This window comes from Herpailurus yagouaroundi, unplaced genomic scaffold, assembly GCF_014898765.1.
Source record: "Herpailurus yagouaroundi ecotype Mexico unplaced genomic scaffold, PumYag 192, whole genome shotgun sequence".
In the NCBI taxonomy this organism is placed as follows: Eukaryota; Metazoa; Chordata; class Mammalia; order Carnivora; family Felidae; genus Herpailurus; species Herpailurus yagouaroundi.
This window is the reverse complement of record NW_024412423.1, coordinates 26,298,580-26,319,701: the sequence shown is the minus strand read 5'-3', so window position 1 is coordinate 26,319,701 and position 21,122 is coordinate 26,298,580. Positions and strand designations below refer to the sequence as shown.

The window sequence follows — 21,122 nt, the reverse complement described above, 5'->3', positions numbered from 1 at the left end:
GTTGGCATCAGCCTGGTAGAAGGAAGGAGCTAGAAGAATTTAAAGGCTAGGACTGTGTTGTATTCTTCATAAAGAACACCTCTTTGCCCATCTCTGCTAGGCACCTGTGTCTAGGAGTCCACCCCAAGGAAATGCACACAGTAGGTCTGCCCTGAGTAGTATGTGGGTCAGCTTAAGCTGGGCATATGTGGTATATATGGGATCAGCTCCCAATCTGAGTCCTGAAGAAATTCAAGATGGCCTGTTTTCAGGGTCAAAATTCATGGATTTGGTTCAGTGAGCTACCCCATTTCTCCCCGCTACTCTACCCCAAACACATCCTATCATGCGCAGCTTGGAAAGATGACTAGATAAGGACACCTTCCCAATGTCAAGGAAGCCACTTGGCGGGCTTTGATGGGCGAGAATCAATAGTGTCAGAGAAAGGAGAATACCTACTGCCAGGGGTAGAGTATTCATAGCACACAGGTGGGTGTGGACTATGAGTAGGAGATTCCACAGGCCTCTCAATGATCTCTTCCAGAATCTTCTACCCTGGTGAGAAAGTCCTTCCTGATGTCTAATTATAATCTTTCCCGGTCTTTTTTTCTTCTCTGCTTCATCTTATTACCTGCTTCCCACTGGGAAGCCAGCTCTTCAGAATGCCTTCCTTCAGGGTGTTGGCTGGTGAGCAGATACCAAACAGACCCAAGGCCTGAGTTAGAGGAACTGTGGAGACCTTGGAGAATGTGGAATGGGGGGGGGGGGGGGGTCATGGGGAAGGGTCATGCTCCAAAACAAGATACCAAGAGAAAGTACCATGTCAATGAAAAGCAACAGTCTTAAGTCTGTGATGTGACTAGGAGGTGTGATTTCAAACTCCATAGAATGAATACTTAAGTCAACAGTGGCCTACAGAGCTGGAGGCCTCCCTCGCAATTCCCCTCCAGGCCCACCTGAGGCTGCAGGGTCCTCTTATTGCAGGCTCAGAACATCCCAGCAGGGAAGAACATGGGCACTGGGCAGCTGGAGAGGGGTCGTAGCCAGGATGGGGCCACATTTGATTGAAAGATCAGGAGGTGCAGACATGGAGAGTGTGAGCAAGTTATCCACTAAAATCTTCAACTTAGAGGGTGGGGGTGGGACCTGGAAAGTGGGAGGGAGAAAGGAATAAAGAGAAGGGGACATTAATTGGCTCCTCACCCATCCACCAGACACCCAGCAAACCCCCATATCCTCCTTGGCAAACAGCAGGAGGGGTACCCCCCCACACACACACACCCAGGCCAGCAATGGGAGAGAAGCTTTTCTTCTGCCTTAGTGCAGGAGTACCGGGTGGGGCTGAAAGGCAGGCTCTGCTCCATGACTCAGTGAGAGTTAGTGGGGCTGATGCCTGGTATCCCTACCTGGAGCCAGTTTCCCCATTCCCCGCCCCCATTTCCCTTTATCCCAGGGGACTGGGGGAAGGGAGAGCACTGGCATGGCCTTGCCGGCCTTGGCAGCAGCATTGAGAGATGGATAATAAACCCACTCTTGTACCTGGGGTCTACTCCCTGCTCTGCCTCTGTGTGACCCCGGGCACTGCCCTCCCTCTGTCTGGGCTTCTGGAAATAGGTTCTGCTCTCAACTCTTACCTTCTCCATGGTAAGGGCAGAACCTCAGTCCTCAGGCCCTGTGTCTCTGAGAATCCCAAGGGAAGGAGAGCCGTGAGATTGGGGTCGAGGAGGAGCTGGCCCCCCAAAAACTGAAAACCTCTGAAGGTGGTTTTGAAGAAAGACTTTGGAATTAGGAAAGACCAGTGACTTAGAACCTGTGTGGGGCGCCCCCCCCCCCCCCGCCAAAGACCAGTCAGGGCTGGATGGAAGGGTCCTCTCCCTTGGTGCTCCCTGTAAATTGGGAAGTTGTATCTGCCCCAGCAGGGCAGGGCCGGGCCCAGACTTTGGACTTCAGCAGGGTGCCCTGGGAGTATGAAGGTGGATTAACATCACCAGCTGAGAACTCTGGACGCATCTCATTTGAATGGAAACAGAGAAATCCTTGCACGACCTCTCTCTCCCATCTTGTTCATCTTTGGCCTCTGGTAAAAATAGCATCCAGACTTCTAGGACAAACTACTCTCTTTAGGCTGTCCAGGGTCGGGTCAGAGGTGGTGATGTGCCCACACACACACACATCTGAGCCGCATCTGTTGCTTGTTTTGGCCATCTCCAACTCTGGCCTTGGCCCCTGGCTGATCCTGCCGAGCCAGGCACCTAGAGCAGTCCTCCTGCCACTCTGGAGCTCAGCGTGGGCCTCACGCTCTGCTCCGGCTCCCTGGCACCTGAGAGTTCATTAGGATCAATACCAACAAGCAGAGAGTGACTTTGTACTTCCCAACAGTCTTTCATCCTGACAGCTCAAAGCAGTTTACAGACCAGGACTCATCGTCCCTCAGCCCAGGTCTCAGGCACTCAGCAGGGGGGACGAGGGGACCGAGAGCTCTAGTCTTTCCAGACTGGCATAGCAGTGAGGCTGGAGTAGGGCAGTGAGTCACAAGGGGTGGGGAACTGGGTGGCCAGTAGGTCTGGGACAGACGTAAAATTGCACGGAAGGCTTCAGGCTGCAAGCAGAGGGGATATTCTCCCTTTAAAAAGTGTGAGCTCGTCCCTTCCTTCCCTCGGGCCTTCTGACCTACGTGGATTCCATGAGCTAGCTGCTGGAGGAAGAAGCCGCAGCTCTGTGCGAAGCAGAGGACTTTGGACTCAGATATTGGCAGGAATCTTCAAGTGATCCCTATTATTGCCCTCTGCCCTTGCTGCAGAAGCTCCAGGGCCACGTCAAGACAGCCTGACCTTAGCGTGGCACCAGAGTGAAGAGTGTGTGGAGGAAAAGGTGCTGGCCCAACATGGACAAGCCCTGGCCCTGGCCTTGAAGCGGGCTTCCCAGGGTGCCTGGTCAGCCCCACTCACCTTTCCAGCTTCCTTTGCTCTCTGGCTTACAAGGCTGGCCCGAAAGGACAGTTGGCACAGAGAAGAGAGGGTTGTCTTTTTCTTTAAAGCTGGCAAAGCGTTGCCAAAACTTGAGACCAGGAGCCTATCGGAATCACATTCCCATTGTGTTTTCCCACCATTTCTCAGCCTCCAGCACACCATTTATAAATAGCAGAGTCAAGTGCACTGTGTCCTTGCTGTCCTCCTCCAACCCAGCCTTGGTGTGACCGTTTATCAGGATTTCCAGGCCCTGGCCACATGGTAACTATACATACTGCACGTCCTTTCACTCATTTTTGTGAATTCGGTTTTACAAACTTTCACCGAGCTCCTACTACATGAATAAATCACAGCCCCAGCCCTCAGTAAGCTCAGACAGATCTTTACACAAATACCTGTGATTAGAACCAAGTATAAAGCCAGAGAAACGTACAATGTATGGTGAGGAGGAGAATTATTTGTAGGGAGGGCTTCGCAGAGGAGGTGACTTTTAAGCTGAGACCTGGATGGTGAGTAGGAACTCAGCAGTGTGAGAAAGGGCCTTCCAAGAGATAGGATCATGTTCATGCCCAACTTGCACTGGGGGAGGGGGAAGCAGCTATCATTCACCGAGCACTCACTACATGCCAATACTGATTCTGTGAAGTGTAGGTATTATTTTATCATCCCCACTTTACAGATGAGAAAACTAATGCAAGGAGCCTTCATGACTTGCCTGTGATGTGGCCACGAATTAGTGGCGGGGTCACTAGGCTCAGGTCTGCACCCTGCCCTGCCTCACCATGCACCGCCCACCCCCTAGGCTCTGGCTTTTCCAGTTTGTGCCCTCAAGAAAAACCAGAAAGGGGCATTTGTCCACCTGTAGGAATGGGTCCTTCCCATCACATCAGCTGGTCAGGCATTTACATCCTGGGCTCTTGGGCAGGGTTTAGGGGATACTGAGATGAGCAGATTGAGTCCCTGCTCTCAACAGGAGCTCACAGTGGGACTGGGACAGTCAGGTGTGAACAGGAACCACATGACACTGACACAAGAGGGCAGCTCCAAGGCCCTGAGGTGGCACTCGCCTTCTCAGGTGGCCCTGAGGCAAGTATTCCTGGGAAGATTGAGGTTATTAGGGTCAAGTTGCCTAGCCAAAAACCAAGCCAGGGGTCCAGAGAGTCCAGCAAGATCTGGCACAAGTCTGGGTAGTTTTCTGGTGTCCTATTAAGTCCCTTGTGCAAAAGATGAATGTTTAGATCATCAGGAGCCTGATTTAAGGCGTAAACTGGGAACTTGCTAGAAATGCAAATTCTTGGGTCCCACTCCTGACCTACTGAAACAGAAACTTGGGGGGCTAGGGGCCAGTATGTGTGTTTTAGCCAAGCCCTCTGGTTGGTTGTGATGAAGTATGGGAACCATGGGTGGAGCTGGAAAGCTAGCCTCCCAGAGCAGAACCCTGTAGAGGGCCTGTCAGGCCTATGGGTGTTAAACCAACACATCAGTGCCAGGCATGATGCTTGGGGGCTACGGGCCATCGTTGGGGCGTGGGGTCGCCACCTTGTGGGACAAGGTAAGCATGGACAGACTTAACTGCAATTGCAAGGCTGACCCTGGCCAGGGCTGACAAAGAATGGAAAGGAGGACTCATTCCCATCAGAGGAATCTGGAAGGCTTCCTGGAGGAGATGGGGTTTTGATAGACACTGGAGGATAGAAGGACTGTGGTAGAGAACTCTTTTAGCCCCAGCCCTTCCATCCTCCAAAGTCTACCAGGCTGGACCTTCGGGCTGAGGAAACCACTTGAACAAATAAATGTGCAGAACAGAGGGTGCTGGGAAATAAAGTGCAGTCCTGAAGACGTGCTGCCAAACACTGTGTGTAGGAGGGACAGACCAACGGGGCCAAACAGTGCGTTTTCTGAAGGTTAGGCTGATGGGTTTAGACTTATCTGAAAATTTCTGATGGAGTCAGGTGAGGCTGGATCTGAGCTCATGGTGCAGTCCCTTCACTGTACAGATGGGGAAACTGAGGCCCAGAGAGAGAAGTCCACACGCCAACAAGGCAAGGGGTTTGGTGGCTCCAGGGCAAGGATAGCAACAGCTTTGTGAGGCACTGCCCCCTCCTTGGCCTGCTGTAGCCTCATGTCTCCACCCTCACATATGATGACCCCGTCAGGTAGAATTTCTCTCCCCCAGTGCACTGTGGTCTCCTGCCCTGGCCCCTTGAACTTGCCATTCCTTTTGCCTGGAGTGCTGTTTCCCTTCTTTCGGCTAACTCCCGTCATTCTTCGGGCTTTGCCTGCTCCACACAACGCATCCTGCCCCAAGGTGAGGAGGGAGGGTAAGGTCTATCCTCTGTGCCCCTCCCCATCACGGTACCCATCCCACTGTCTGAGTGAAGCCGGCTCAGCTGGAATCTCCACTGGGGCCAAGACCATGTCTGCTTGGCCCTCAGTACCTGACACGTGCCGAGTATCCGATACATACTTGGGTGCATGAACAAAGGAGAACATCCCCAAGCCCTGTCACTCCTGTACACGGAGACCCCACTGACCCCTCCTTCGTTTGAGGAGAGCAGTCTCACAGGAGAAGGCTGCCCTGGCTGCTCTTCCTGCCTGTGGCCAGAGGCCCCCCGGGGGTTGGGCAGCCTGGTGGGCCGAGCAAGAGTAGTCCTCAGTGAAACACCCCATTTCATCACCTGCTCTGCCGTCCTGCAGCAGATGTCTGTCTGGACTGAGGGGAAGGCAAGGGCTGAGTTGGGGAGGAGTGTCAGGCGGGAAAGGGCTCTGGGCTTAGCTGTCGAGGGGCCCCATCCTCCCCTGAGTGCTTGCATCAGCCTTGCTCAGGACCCCTGTGACTCACCGCCTGTCACAGTACAGCTCTACATCACTCATTCATTCAGCCAGCGACCAGTGAGCACCTACTCGGTGCCTGAGGCCAGGAATAGAGCGATTCTCCAACACATCCTCTCCCCAAGGTCTCCACGGTCTAGAACGTTAAGAACTTGGTTTCCCCCAAGGTAGAAAACCCCAAAATAGGGCAGGGAAATGCTCAGGGAGTCTGCATGAGGCAGAGATTGCTCCTGGTTGGGTCGTTTAGAGAGGGCAGGGGCACCTGAGGACATCCTGAGTAATCAAGGTTAAGAGCGGCTGGTTACTGAGCTCTCTATCCCAGATACTGAGCCGTTCTTGACATACATTACCCCCATTTAATTCCGCCACAGTTGTAGGAGGTGGGTGAGATTGCCCCTGTTTTGCAGACAAGAAATAAAGGCTCAGAGACATTAAGCAACTTGTCTAGTTATACAAGACACTGGGCAGAACCAAGATGCAAACCGAGATGGGTCTGATGCCACGGCCTAGGCGTCTGACCCTCTCAACTGTGCTTCTGTGTGGGGAATGGCATGGCGGGGAAGCATGAGCAGAGGGCGCAGAGACCGGCAGAATACAGAATAGACATATTTGGGGAGCAGCTGGTGATTTGATTTGCCTGGAATATGCAGTTCCTGAAGGGGAGTTGTAGGGGGGAAAGCAGAGAGGTGTGTATGGGAAGGGGGCCTATTCACTGACCCAGCAAGCTTCCCCCAAGGGCTCTGGCTGTTAGCCAGGGAAGGCAGGTGGCCTTTCTTCTACAGACATCGTGGAGCCAAGGGAGGTTTCAGAATGGAAGAGAGGCACATAGAGGTGAATCTGTCCCATGTTCACTGCCAGTGCATCGCTGTTGGGGGTAGAGGAAGCAGTATGACCTGAACCAGGCAGACAAGGGACGGTTAGGAGGGTAAAGAGGCTTCGTAGAAGGTGAATGGTCTTTGGAGAGAGTCAAGAGTGACACAGTTGTCACAGATGACAAGGTGATTGAAAGAGGGAACCCAGGAGAAAGAGTGGTCTGAGAGAGATGATGGAGAAACTGATTTCCCACATGCTCTGTTTGAGCCAGTGACTAAATATCTAGGCAGTCATTCATTTTGGAGTGAATCCCTTCCAGCCGCGCCCCACCCCCCCTTAGCCTGGACCCCAAGGCCCACATCTGAGCCCTCCAAGACCCCAGAGTGCCTAGACCAGGCTCTGCATGCTTGTTGATGGATTTGCAGGGAAGGAGTCTGGGCCTCCAGCAACCTGGGCCCCCTACACCCACTGTGGTACCTGCATTTGGTGAGCACATGGGCCTGTACGTCTCTCCTATCGTGCCTGCTAAGACCTTCCCCCCTGAAATCCAATGTTTCTTGGAATTCTTTCATTTTTGTTTTATCTTAAAAATCCCCATCATATGTCTGTTTGCTTTAATACAAAGATGCTGCTTTTTCTTACTAACGATCTTGGCAGAGCCTTCAGAAAGAGGCCCTGAGATCATCCTGCGGCTTTGCATGTATCCCAGTTTGAGAAGCCCGTCTTGTCTAGCGTATAAGGTGCCTCCCCTTTCTCCACCCCCGCTACATTTCCTCATGACCCAGAACTTCAGAAACAACTTTCTCCAGCCAGGCTGAGGAGGTGGGAAGTGCAGGCCCGTCCTGAAGGGGGTAGGGGCTCTGGGATCTCCTCCTGGGCTCTCTCTCTGGGCTCTCTCTCTCTTGTGCAGCAGCTGCAGGCACTCCCCTCCGAGGGTTCTTCGGGGCTGGGCCCAAGACTTTGGCCCAGAGCCCAGTCTTCCCCAGTGGGGAGATTAAACAGAGTTTGGGCAAATGGTAAAGGCCTTCCAGGACTGTCATCTCTGCTTTGTCCACATTTCCACCCCCAGCAGCTGAAGGGGTGATAATGGTAAGAAGCCTTCCGTCCCTCCATAGAGAGCCTTCTTTTCCTCCATTCCTCTAACGTAGGCAGAAAGTGGTTTACAGATGAGTCAGCTGAGGCCCAGAGAGGCTAAACCACTTACCTAAGGGCCGAAGCTAGAAAATCAGGAGACGGGGACAAAGAGCTGAACTGCAGTGTCCCCAGCTGCCACTCTCTCCTCTGTTGCCGTGCTACTTCCTCTGTGCCTCATCCGTGTCAACTCTGGGTGGCTGTGGCCTGCACCCCAAGTACTGGTAAGAACCCAGGGAGACCGTGTATCTGTTCTGAGCACCATATGCTGTCCCGGCAATGGGCACCTCTGTCCTGTGAACCTGTGCTGTGTTCCCCAGACATAGGTGACATCCCTACACTCCCCCATCACTGCTGCTCATATCCCCACATCTCAGCCCTGAGACTACCCTAGGGACTGCAGCCCATACCTGCCTGAATCCTCCAGGAGCTGAGCATCTCTGGCTCGGCAGGGCCCCAAGGAAGCCAGCGTTTCTGTCAGGGTGCCCGGCTCCTGGCAGAGGGGGCTGGGGTGGCCATACTGTTGGCCCTGGTGGTCAGACCCGGCCTGTTTATGCCCTACATTTGCACTGTATGGTTGGGTGTCGGTGGATGGGCACTCCTGGATGGGCAGGAGAAGCTCTGAAGCAGGAACCGTTTCTGTTGGTATTGGAGCTTCCAGATTTTGTCTCCTCCTCCTTCTTCCTTTCGCCTTCCTCTGCACCCGCCCTCCTGGAACAGGGTCTGCCTCCCCTCCTATCTCCCATCCCCAGCTAACCCTGGCCCTTCTTCTCTCTACCTTGTAGCTGAGGTGCCAGGCACCTGGCCTGTAGAGCTGAAGGCCTGATAGGGATGCAGGGAAACGGTCTTCTGGGAGGCTCTGCCTCCTGCCAGTCTCAGTCTCACCGGAGGCAGAATGCAGGAGCCATGTTGTCTTGCTCAAAACCCTATCTCTGATGCCGGGTGCCTGATATATCATAGAGATTGTTGGAGGTGGGTATTTGTTGGATGGGTGTGAGAATAGGGCAGGGCAGGCCCAGGCACCAGGCTGGGCCTGGTTGGCTGAGGGAATGTGGCTCAGGGAAAGCCAAGGGGCCCCAGCAGGGTGGACACTCCCTTTGGGAGGCCTGGCCTGTGAGTGTAAATGGCTCTTCTGCAGGCCATAGGGAGGATACCCGGCTGCCCGTTTCACAGAGTAGGCCCTCTGTGCCCACTTAAACCAGCTGTGCTTTCAGTGGGTCTTTTCTTTCTCATTTGAACTTGGAGTCTGTAATTAACCTCCAATAGGCTGCAGTCACTTTATGGGTAGGGGAAGGGTGGGGAGGGGGCCAGCCCGCAGCCCGCCAGCAGCATGGCAGTGGGAGACTTTGATGCCAGGCAGGCTGGCCGCATTGTCTCCAGGTGTTGCCCTGCAAAGGGGACTGCTCAGCCTTAGTCATGAGGTGAGGGTCATTAACCCTTTTAAGAGTCTGCTGTCCCTGCCGCCTTGTTACTAGGAGGGAGGCCGGGCCAGGTCCTCCCCGGCTGGGCTGCCTGGCCCTGTCCTGGGCGTCTGTCTTGCTCTCAGATCTCGGCGGGCTCCGCACCCACCGCCCACTGCCGAGAGGAATGAGGTCAAGCTGCTGGCAGCAGCGGTACCTCCTGGCCTCAGGGCTGGGATGTGTGAAAGGAGCTGCCCTGGTTGTTCTTGCTGTTGTTATCTTCAGTGAGATGCTTGGTGGGGATTCCCTCGCACACACATACAGGCCAGATGCCCTGGCTTGGCGTCAGGTGATGAGGAAGCAGAAGCCACCAGACACCCTGTGTGTGGCCCAGCTTGTGGCAACTGTGGAGATCCGTCTTAATGTTTGGCAGGACCCATCCTCAAGGGAAATCTTTTCGTGGCAACCTGGGTCATCCTCGGGAGATCTTCCTCTTACTGTCCTAAAGCTGCCAAAGGAGACCTCCCCACATCCCCACTCCAGAGAGCACCGGTCCTGCTGCTTAGGTGGGCACTGTGCCAGGAGGAAGGGGGCTGGATGAAATAACCTCTCAAGAAGCATGGTAGCTCAGCAGAGAGGGCTTGGTTTGAGGAGGAGACGCTGCGGGAGGAAAAGGGAGGACTGCCATCACCAAGGGCCACCTAGGCCATCGGCTTGCTGTCTGCCCTTCCACGTGGGGGGGAGGAGCAGCCACAGGGAAGCAGGGTATCAGTGACAGTTTTGGGACCCCCTTCTTGTGCACCCAGATCTTCCTCTTTCTCCTACCCGATGTCTCTCATCTGCCCACTCTCTTACGTGCTGGGGGGGGCCTTTGAGATCCCTTCTGTGTGGGGGGGAACACAGACCCTTAGGACTGTGACACCTCCCTTTGGCTACAAAGTTGAATTTACAGAGCAGTTTATTGCAGTATTGTTAATATTACCAGAACATTCGAGACAACCCAATCAATTCATCTGAACAACGAGACATCATACAGCCATTAGAATCACTGAGGTTTATATTTCTAGATTTGGGAAAGTGTTTTTACAATATATTTACCAAACAGTAGGACATAAAACATTTTAGAAAAGTCTTGCAGGAGATATTTGAAAATGTCCATGGTGGTTTTTTCCCTGGAGGTAACTGAATGGATTTAGATGTGCTTTTCTTTCGCCTTACTTGTATCGTATAATGTTTCTACAACAGAAATGTATTTCTTATGTAACAAAACAATAACAGAGAGGGACAAACTAAACTCCTTGAGGGGTAGGAGGGGTTACCCCTATGAAGCTAGATCATTTCTGTCTTGGACAAAGCACAGAACCTGGCACACAGTAGGCGCTCAGTAAACACAAGTCAGCTGAGTCAGGGGTGAGCACCTGCCCACCAGGTCGCTCCAGCTCTTGCCCTGACAAATCCTACCCATCCCAAGAAGCCTGTTCCTTTGCTTGTTTTAGCTCAGGCCCCAACACATTCTTGGGACACAGTACCATGATCTCCATACCTCACACTAGCAATGCACTATGGGCCCTGGGCCATAACATAGACGCAGACAGTACTGGACCCCATGCAGAGAGGGTGCCCGGGCAGGAGTCAGAGCTGGCCCAGTCATGTCTGAAGCCCCAAAAGCACTGCCTCCAGGTCTGAGGTGTGAACAGCCACATAGCCTTGTCCCACGTGTCCCCAGGGGTTGGTACTGGTTCCAAGGGCTGGAAACCACAGTGGGAGAAGCAATCGTGGCTCAGCAGAAGAATGACCTTAGAGAAGACTGGGTGGCTCTCTCAGTTAAGTGTCTCACTTCAGCTTAGGTCATGATCTTGCTGTTCAAGGGTATGAGCCACACATCAGATTCTGTGCTGTCAGCACAGAGCCTACTTCGGATCCTCTTGTCTCACAATCTCTCTGCCCCTCCCCTGCTCATGTTCTTTCTCTCTCAAAATAAATGAATAAACATTAAAAAAAAAAAAAAAAAAGAATGACCTTAAAATGTACAAAGTAAGATCAGGTCATTCCCTGACTTGTAAGCCTCTGATTTCTTCCCATCACATCTACAAAAACAAATCTGAGCCATCTCGGGGACATTGTCCATACTCCTCCCTATGGACTCGTGGGCTCTGGGCCCAGGAGTGAGGGAGCAGAGGTCCTCTGGCTATTGTTCCAAGTGCCACCTCAAGGGTCTTCTCTTTCCTGTCACCTGAGGCACTTCCCCTCCCCTCCAAGGAACTTGCCTGACACAAAAAATGCAGCCCATTCTCAGGGTCATGTTCCCTTTCAAAACACCATCTTTGGCTTCCAGAGAGCCATGAACTAAGATTTCTGTGAGCAGGGACCAGAACTAGACACTGTTAGAGAGGAGGCAAGGTTTGTAATATCTCAGATAAGTCTTGGAGGAACTGTTAATAAATGTAAAAGAAGACCCTTTGTAAAGAACATAGCATGATTCAAATGGATGGTTACTTTTATTTTGTCGTCCTTCAGGCCATTGCTGTCAAATAGGAATATAATGCAATCCAAATGTGTAATTTAAAATTTTCTAGAAGGCACATAAGAGGTAAAAAAACAAAAACAAAAACAAAAACAAAAACAAATCCAGACTTCACACCTTAGCTCACATAGCCTCACATCGGTCACCGGGCCTACCTCTCCAGGCACCCCTCATGCCACCACCCTGCCTTCCAGAGTCTTCCAGCCACATGGGCCTCTTTTAGCCCTTGAACTCACTAAGCTCATTCCCACCTCCAGGACTTCATCCTGCTGCTTATTGCTGCCTCATAGTCCCTATTGATTATTTGCTGTTGTCTATCCTCCTCCTCACTAAAACTCAGGTTCCCTAAGAAGTAGGAATCTTATCTGTCTTGTGCACTGGTATCTATTCATGGCCCAGAACAGTGCCTGTCATATAGTAGGTTGAATGAATGAATGATTGAATGAATGAGGAACAAGTGAATAGATGGGGTTGTTCTGAAGTGAGTAGATGATCAAGAAGCAGCTATCCGGTCACACAGAATTCCCACTAGAGTGGACTCCTTGTGATCTGAAATGCAATCCTGGATTTTCCAGTGGTGGCAGGGAATGCCTTTGGAGCCCCCAGGTCCTCAGGCCCCCTAAATTGGAGTTATGCCTGCTGTTTCTGGAGTCAGTCTGAACATAACCACGCCCTCTCCATCACCACCATTAGCAGTAGCCCCAGGCCCAGTGTGTACTATTGTGTTAGGACTCATGCTGGGAAACAAGGTAGTAGAGTGACCACCATTTCCTCTCACCAGGTAACCCCCATCCGCACCATGGCTCACTGAAGGGTGGGGGAAGGCAGGAGGCCCCTTTGTCTCAGAACTGCAAGAAAGGTCAACATTCCCCATGCAGTGGGGGGAGGCACCTTGGAACTTGAGAAGAGCTCTCTGCATCCCCAGTTTATGAGAAGGAGGAGGAGAGTAGTTGGAGGTCACCAATTGACCGAGATTGTTAAATCACTAGGTGTCAACCTAACTTTAAAGGAAAGCCACCTGTGAAGATGTTTTTAGTTTGGCTCCAGTCACTGAGCTATATACTTACAAGATGTGCACTTTCCTTTATGTTATATATCTTTAAATATATATATTCGGGGGCACCAGGCTGGCTCAGTCAGTTAAGCATCCGACTCTTGACTTTGGCTCAGGTCCTGTTCTCTCGGTTTGTGAGTTCGAGCCCTACATCGGGATCGGCACTGACAGAGCCTGCTTGGGACTCTCTCCCCCTCTCTCTTTGCCCCTCCGCTACTCTCTCTCTCTCTCTCTCTCTCTCAAAATAAATAAATATTAGGGGCGCCTGGGTGGCTCAGTCGGTTAAGCGGCCGACTTCGGCTCAGGTCATGATTTCGCGGTCCATGAGTTCGAGCCCCGCATCGGGCTCTGTGCTGACAGCTCAGAGCCTGGAGCCTGTTTCGGATTCTGTGTCACCCTCTCCTCTGACCCTCCCCCATTCATGCTCTGTCTCTCCCTGTCTCAAAAATAAATAAACGTTAAAATAAATAAAAGATAGATAGATAGATAGATAGATAGATAGATAGATAGATAGGTTCACAACATCTAGGATATGTTCTAGGCACCTACATAATTGTTAAAGCTTCCTGTGTTTCTCAGTAGCATCTAAGGTTAAGAACTCTTGATAAGAAGTGACTAGGGACCCCAGAGCAAGTAGATGAAGGAGAGTGTGGTGTAGGCAAAGGGCAAGGATGCTGAGGCAGGACTTCAATCATACTTAGAATAATGATGTTCCAGAAAGTCCAACAGACTGATAGGTTGATACACACAAAACCTCTGGGTGTCAAAAACAAACAAACAAACAAAAAACACACCAAACCAGCATTTAAAAATATAAGAAGCAGGTAATTGGGGAAAAAATTATAGCAAAAGGTTAATAGCCTTACTATTTATATAAAACTCTCACAGATCAAAAAGAAGATGAGCACCCATTAGAAAAACAGTACAGACATGAACAGGCAATTCAGCAATACAATGAGTCAATACATTTATAAAAAGTGGTCAGCCTCACCAGGAATCAAATAAATGCAAACTAAAACAACAAAGAGACGTTATCTTTTGCCTAGCTAATTGGCAAAGATTAAATACATGATAATACCTCATGTTAGTGAGGGTGTGGAAAAAACAGGCACTGTCATTCACTGTTTGGAGTGCAAATTGGTGCAACCTTTCCAGAAGGCAATTTGGCAATGTTTAAGGATGAGGAAGATCGCATACCCTTTTGATGCAGCAATTCCACTTTTAGAAAGATTGCCTTAGGAAATTATTGTGGATAGTAAGAAAGAAACAATAATAGCTAACCTTTGTTTCATGCTCTGTGCAAGCCTGGCTTTACATGCATGGTCTCATATGATCCTTACAGCTATCATCCCATGAGGTAGGAGCTGTTATTATCACCCGTATTTCATGGGAGCTGTTATTATCACCCGTATTTCATGGATACGAAAACCGAGGCACAAAAGGATTAGGTCAATAGCCTGAGGACACAAAGCTAAGAAGTAGCAAAGCCTGGATTTGAATCCAGGCGGTCTGAGTCAAGAGCCATCCCGCGTGTCCAGCCGTACACGCTGGGTGTGTACAAAGGATGAACACTGCGTGCGCTGGATGAACACACTGGATCCATATACTGAGTCAGGTTGCCAGGATGTTCCTCTGGGCCTGCTAATCCTGTGGGGGATGGGAGAAAACATGCTGCATACCCCAGGACAGGAATTGGTTGCGTAAATGATGATACACCTACACCGGGATAGTATACAACCATGAAAAATGAGAAGATAATGTGTAAACAGTAGGGTTTGTATAAAATACCTGAAATGTCTCTGAAATGATATAAACAGAACTGATACAATTGGTTGCCTCCTGCAAAGACAATTGTGTGGCTGTGGAAAGAAGTTAGACAGTGACTTGTTTTTTGGTTTTATTTTAGAGAGAGAGAGAAGGCAAGGTGGGGAGAGGGGTAGAGGGGTAGAGGGAGAAAGAATCCTTTTTTTTAATGTTTATTTAAAGAGAGAGAGGGGCGCCTGGGTGGCGCAGTCGGTTAAGCGTCCGACTTCAGCCAGGTCACGATCTTGCGGTCCGTGAGTTCAAGCCCCGCGTCGGGCTCTGGGCTGATGGTTCAGAGCCTGGAGCCTGTTTCCGATTCTGTGTCTCCCTCTCTCTCTCTCTGCCCCTCCCCCATTCATGCTCTGTCTCTCTCTGTCCCAAAAAATAAATAAACGTTGAAAAAAAAAATTTAAAAAAAAATAAAAAAAAATAAAGAGAGAGAGAGCAGGGAAGAGGCAGAGAGAAAGCGGGAGGAGAGAGTCCCAAGCAGGCTCCACACTGCCAGGCAGAGCCCGATACAGGATTCGAACCCATGAACCGTGAGATCATGACCCAAGCTGAAACCAAGAGTCAGATGCTTAACCGACTGACCCACCCAGGTGCTCCGGGAGAGAGGAGTCGTAAGCAGGCTCCACGCTCAGCATGGAGCCTGACCAATGTGGGCCTGGATCCCACAACACTGGCATCATGATCCAAGCCAAAATCAAGAGTCGGAGGCACAACCAACTGAGCCACCCACGTGCCCCAGAGGGAGACTTGTTTTTTAAACCATATACCCTTTTACAATTCTTGAATTTTGATTTATGTAAAGATATGAAAATATGTATATATCTATAAATATATATACACATGTAAGTTATGTTTAGAGCTATTCTGCATAACTTTATTTCCTTGAAATGCTACTGAGGGTTCTGAAAAAAAAGTTCTAAGACCCTTGGTTGGAGAATCATACCAAAGTCAGTGATGATACTTCTTTAACCGTGTTTCCCCACTTGTTCCCCAAACTGATTTGATCATGGAACTCTTTTCTTAAGTAATACCTATTATCATCCCTCTGGATATTCATGTCCTATAGAATTCAGTTTGGGAAATGCTATTATTAATAATTAATGCCAACGGGCGCCTGACTGGCTCAGTAGGAGCATGTAGCTCTTGATCTCAGGATGGGAAGTTCAAGCCCCACGTTGGGCGTGGAGCCTATTTAAAATAAATAAACAAACAGGGGCGCCTGGATGGCTCAGCTGGTTAAACATCTGACTCTTGATTTTGGCTCAGGTCATGACCTCACGGTTCGTGAGATTGAGACTCGCCTCTGGCTCTGCACCGACAGCACGGAGCCTGCTTGGGATTCTCTCTCTGCCCCTCCCCTGCTCGTGCTTTCTTTGTCTCAAAATAGATAAATAAACATGAAAATTTTTTTTAATAGACAAAGTATTAAAAAATAATTAAGGCCAAGCTCAAAGGCCTTGTTTCATTAAATGAAAGAAACACGTTACTGACACTGACCCATTTGTTTACAACATGTGTGTGTGTCGCTATACGTTACTTCTGAGTACTAGGATGATGGATGATTGCTTCTTTTATCCATCTATATTGTTAAGTTTTCCAAAATGAACAAAATCATTTCACAAGCACTGTTTTTTGGGGTCTATGTTTATCGTTTTTGAGGCTTCAGGAGCCCTTTCTCTCTCTTCTCTCCCCGCTGGCATCTTCCCCCTGCCTCCAAGCAGCAGCTCAGAGGTAGGCTCAATGGGGGACCGCCAGGCCCCCTCAGGCACCTTCGTCCAGAGCCAGCCTAGACCATTCAGTCACCGGACAACTCCCTAGCCCCAGCAGACCATCGCTTCTGCTGTTGGAAGGATTTCAATGAGGTCCTCATTCTCCCAGAAGAGACACGGGCTGCAAAGCAGACACCAGGCTGCTACAAGCCTGACCTGTTGCAAACCCAGACACCTGGGCTCTGGTGCCAGCTCCGTGGCAGCCTGGCTGTGTGGCGTTGGTCAAGTTTCTTACCTTCTCTGAGTCTCATCTTCACCATCCAAGTCGGCAATGACACTTGCCTTACAGAGCTCAGGGACCAAATGAGAGCATGCATGAAGGCATTGTGTAACGTGTGAAGGGCTGTCCCAGTGGAATTACCACCACAGCAGGGAGCACGGGCTTGCCCTTACCTTCCTGTGAACAGAGTACTTTTTCCTTTTTTTTTTTTTCTTCTTTTTTTGGTTTAGGTTGTTGAGGGGAGGGGGACAAGGAGATGAAGCATGGGAGAGTGGGCATGTGGAAACAGAATTATGTGTAAGAAAAATGGGAGAAGCCTCTAGTAGCTTGACATTTGCAGGCCTGCAGCACTGGGTGGGCCTGTGCCCACCAGTGTAGCTCCAAGCTTTATCACCCAGACAGCTGCTCCACTCGACCCATCCGAGTGAGCCCAGCCGCCGGACCGCATGGGATTCTCCTGAGCCACAATGCTGACTCTGCCTGGCCCACCTCCCTTCCTACCCACTCTGGCCCCTTAGCCTTCTTCAGCTCTTAGCTAAGTTAGCTCCTCCCCCAGCCTGGATTGGGGTCGCTCCCCTCAGTTTTTGTAACTTCGGGCCTCTGTGAACCATGCTGTGATGTTAATGCCAGGTTACAGCTTTCCTACCAGACTGAACTTCCTGAGGGCAGGAGCGGTGTCTGTCATCTTGGTCTGCCTGTGTCCTCTAGGCCAGCTTAGGCCTGGGGGTCTGGGACACCAGTTAGAGCCTGAGCACTGAAGTCAAGGGAACCTGGGTTTGAATCCCAGTTCACCTTGAGGAAGCGACGTCACCATTTTGAGCCGCAGTTTTCGCCATCCATAAAGGGGCTTTATCATTGCAGTGAGTTCATGGGGTTATTTTCATAAGCTAAGGTTTATAAAATTCCTAGTACCGTTCCAGGCGTGAAGGAAAGCCCATAGGTAGTAGCCACATTGACATCATGGCAGGCCCTCTGTGAACGCTTATCGAATTGAACTGGCAAATGACACCAGGAGGGGCGGCCCTTCCTGCACTGCTCACACTTGGCACTTGCCTGCCCCCTCTGCCACCAGTGCTCACCTCCCTGCCTTGTACCCCACAGCCACCCGGCCCAAGCTGAAGAAGATGAAGAGCCAGACGGGACAGGTGGGTGAGAAGCAATCACTGAAGTGTGAGGCAGCAGCCGGCAACCCTCAGCCCTCCTATCGCTGGTTCAAGGATGGCAAGGAGCTCAACCGCAGCCGTGACATTCGCATCAAGTACGGCAACGGCAGGTGAGAAAAAACACTCTGTCCACCCGGCTGCCCTCCATCCTCCCTGAAAAGGAGGGACCGGCCCTGGTCCCCCCTTCCTGGCCACACCCAATCTCTCCTTGCACCTCTGGATTATGTTGGCCCAGTGTCGTGCGGGCTGTAGATGCTTAATGAATGTCTCTGGATGGATTATCGAACTCAGCTTTACCTGCGGAAGTCCCCTCTTGTCCCCAAAACTTCTCACAGGATCTGCCACAGTGTCCGAAAGCCCACATTTGGCCATCTTCAGGGAAACACTGGTTCCAGGATGCATCTGGGAGATCATGAGTGATGACCTCCACCTTTTTCTCTCCAACGCCAACCCTCTCACATCACTTCCCTTCTGAAAGCTTTCCCTCCACATCGCTGCCCCTCTCCCTCCTCCACTTCTTGCCCATCCCACTTCTCTCCACCATCATGGAGGGTCAGTTTCATGTCCACTGACTCCACCCTGTCGTCCTCCACACCTCTTTGCCTTCCTGGAATCTGCCTTGTAAATACACCCCCACTCTGCCTATGGCTGTGGCTCTTGAGAGACCTGGCGACCTCAGACCTCCCACGCCCCTTGCCTCCAGGCCCCTCTGCAGCCACTGGCATGGATGCCACCTGCTCTCTTGCCTCTGCAGCCCCCCTTCCTGGTCCTTCCGTGCCTCTGACCGTTCTCTCAGTCACCATCAGGGCTGGAAGTTTCCTGTTGAGGGGGCTTCCCTCCTCTTCTCCCTCCCTCTCCACCTGTGGGTGATTTCACCCTCTCTGAGCTGATAACCCTGTGATGACTTTTTTTTTATACCGGAGTTCCAGATCCACACTGCCAGCTGAACACTAGATCCCACCCCCAAGATACCCACAGACAGCTCTGATCCTGTATGCCCCAGTCTAGCCTCTCCCCCTTGCCCTCTCCGGCCCTGCCTCACCCTCCTGTGCTCTCCTCACAGCTGTCGTGGAAGTGGAGTGCCCGCTGCTTGGCACCACCCCCTCCAGCGGGAGACACCCTGCTCCTTGCCCTGCATGTTTCTTATCTGCTCTCCTGCCTCTGGCCTCTTGTCCTCCACGGTCCCACTCTTGGCCATCCCCACTTTTCCTGGGCCACAGGCCCGTTTGTGAGCTCATCTCTGTATCTAACATGTGCATATGGAACATCAGCCCTGTGCCAGGCACTCTACTCTGCCAGAGGCTGGACGTACACTGGCGATTGACCCAGACATGGTCCCCACCCTCACAGAGCCTCTAGTCTAGCTTCCAATACAGAATGTGGTGAAGGCCCCCACCCTTTTTTTCAGAGAAAAATGTGCCTTATCCACCCAGTTTTGCTTATAGTTTTAGAGGTCCACTGAGCCCTGTGACCCTGGCAGGGGATGACCTTTCTAACATGGACACATATCTGATCATTCACTCATTTGCTGGATAGATCTTGAGAGCCTGCTGTATGCCAGCCTCAACCCAGACCTCAGGACCCTTCCAACTCCTCTCTTCCTCACCTTTAAGTCACTGCCATGCTGCTCCCCAACTCCTCAGTGCTCCTGATCCCCGGTCTTTCCTTTCATGACCCTGGACTTGGACCCCAGCTATGCTGGCAGCTCCCCCCTCCCCCACCTTGTCCCTGGCAAAGTTCTCCAGGTCCAGATTAAATGTCATATCCTCTGGGACACCTCCCTGAACCCTCCAGGAAGCTCTCATGGTCTCTTCTCATGGTGCCTTGGACACCGTTCCATTCATTTGGGGGGTTCTCTTTCCCTCTAGCATGAGAGAGCCTCAGAGGCTGGATGCCACCCATATACACCCTTTTGCCCTGTACAGCCTGGCAGAGGACATCCGCATTGAGTGTTACATTGATGAGAATCTTGCAGAACTAGATGTCCTCTCCCGGGTTCAGGGCGACTCTAGGACTGGACAAGACACCCTTTGGGTTGACCTAGACTTTGAGCAAGTTACCGTCCTGGTTAAGCCTCACTTTTTTTTTTTTTCTTCAAGTTTATTTATTTTGAGAGAAAGAGAGTATGTGCATGCATTAGTGGGCGAGGGGCAGAGAAATTTGGAGAGAGAACATCTCAAGCAGGCTCTGCACTGTCAGGGGAGAGCCCGACACAGGACTCAAACCCACAAACTGAGATCATGACCTGAGCCAAAGTCAGACGCTTAACCAACTGAGTCACCCAGGCGCCCTAAGCCTCATCTGACAAATTGGTTACCCAGTCCAGAAAGAGTACGTGGTCAAGTCTTTCAGTCCTGGGTATTGGGGACCCCTAAGAGCCTGAAGTGTGCCTCCTGCCTTCTTTCTGTTAGGGCCCTGTCCCATTTGCTGCATTCCTGAAACTTCGCTCCACCCAACCTGCTCCTGGGCTCCCAGCAGCGAGTTGGCTGGGTAGAAGACGGGGAGCTGTGATGGAGAACTTCTGATTCCCTCACTGTGGCAAAGAGGCCTGCCACCTCCACACACACGCTTCACCTACCAGGGGGGCCAGGGACAGGAGCAGGAGTCTCCATTCTGGCAAAATCTCTCTTTCCTTCCACCCACACTACAGCTTGCTCTTTGGTCATCCTAGCACGCCATCTGCCAGGCCACAGTAGCTCTTGAAATGGCTCTTGGTTCTCAGAGGCCCCCTTCCCGGCGGGTGCTGGCTATCTCTAGGGCCGCCATGCTGAGGTGTCTCACCCAAGCCTTCCTGTGCCAGAAGAAAACCAGCCCCCCCAAGCCCTGGGCGCAGGTCCCTCCCCTGCAGAACCGCGTGTTCCCTTATTTATGAGGGGCAAGCTGGAACAGGCCCCTCAGGCAGGCAGCAGGAGGTAGGCACTGAGGAAATGTGCGGACGGGTGGAGGATGCGTTCCTGCCAGCAGAAAACTGGCTGAGGAAGGAGGGGAGGTGCACCCATCACAGGGGCAGGCCTGGGTCATTGTGGCGAGCGGGCACTGGGCACCAGGAAGGTGGGAGAGAATCTTGAATCCTCGGGGCTTCCTACGGGAGCTAGGAGTGAGAAGAGAATGTAGTGGCCCCTGCTCCTCTAGGGCTAAGAGAACCATAGAGCCTATACCCTTTGGCTCTGACCCCAGGGTCTCTTATGCAAGTCTGGGCCCCCCTCCCTGGAACTGACGAGATCATCACACAGCTGATAAGCTAAGGTGCCTGCAACCAGTAAACCTAGGGGTCATTGCTTCTGTCCACTTGCCTCTTTCCAGTTCCTCAAAGGAGAGGGCCTCTCCCTGAGCCCTGGACCTACACTTTCTGAAGGTCTCATGTACCTTGTGTGGGAAGGCCTTCCTTCCATTTCCAGCTTTTATCCCTCCAGGTATCTGTGAGCCTAACTCCACCTTTCTTTCCTGTTACATGGG

General features: G+C 51.5%; 1 protein-coding gene across 1 annotated transcript in view; it reads left to right on the top strand.

Moving 5' to 3' along the window:
* Window positions 1-21,122, top strand: part of NRG2 (neuregulin 2) — a 188,084-nt gene that overhangs the window by 132,032 nt on the left and 34,930 nt on the right. The window contains 1 exon segment of the mRNA XM_040444660.1: window positions 17,605-17,776. Coding sequence (XP_040300594.1) covers window positions 17,605-17,776 — 172 coding nt within the window.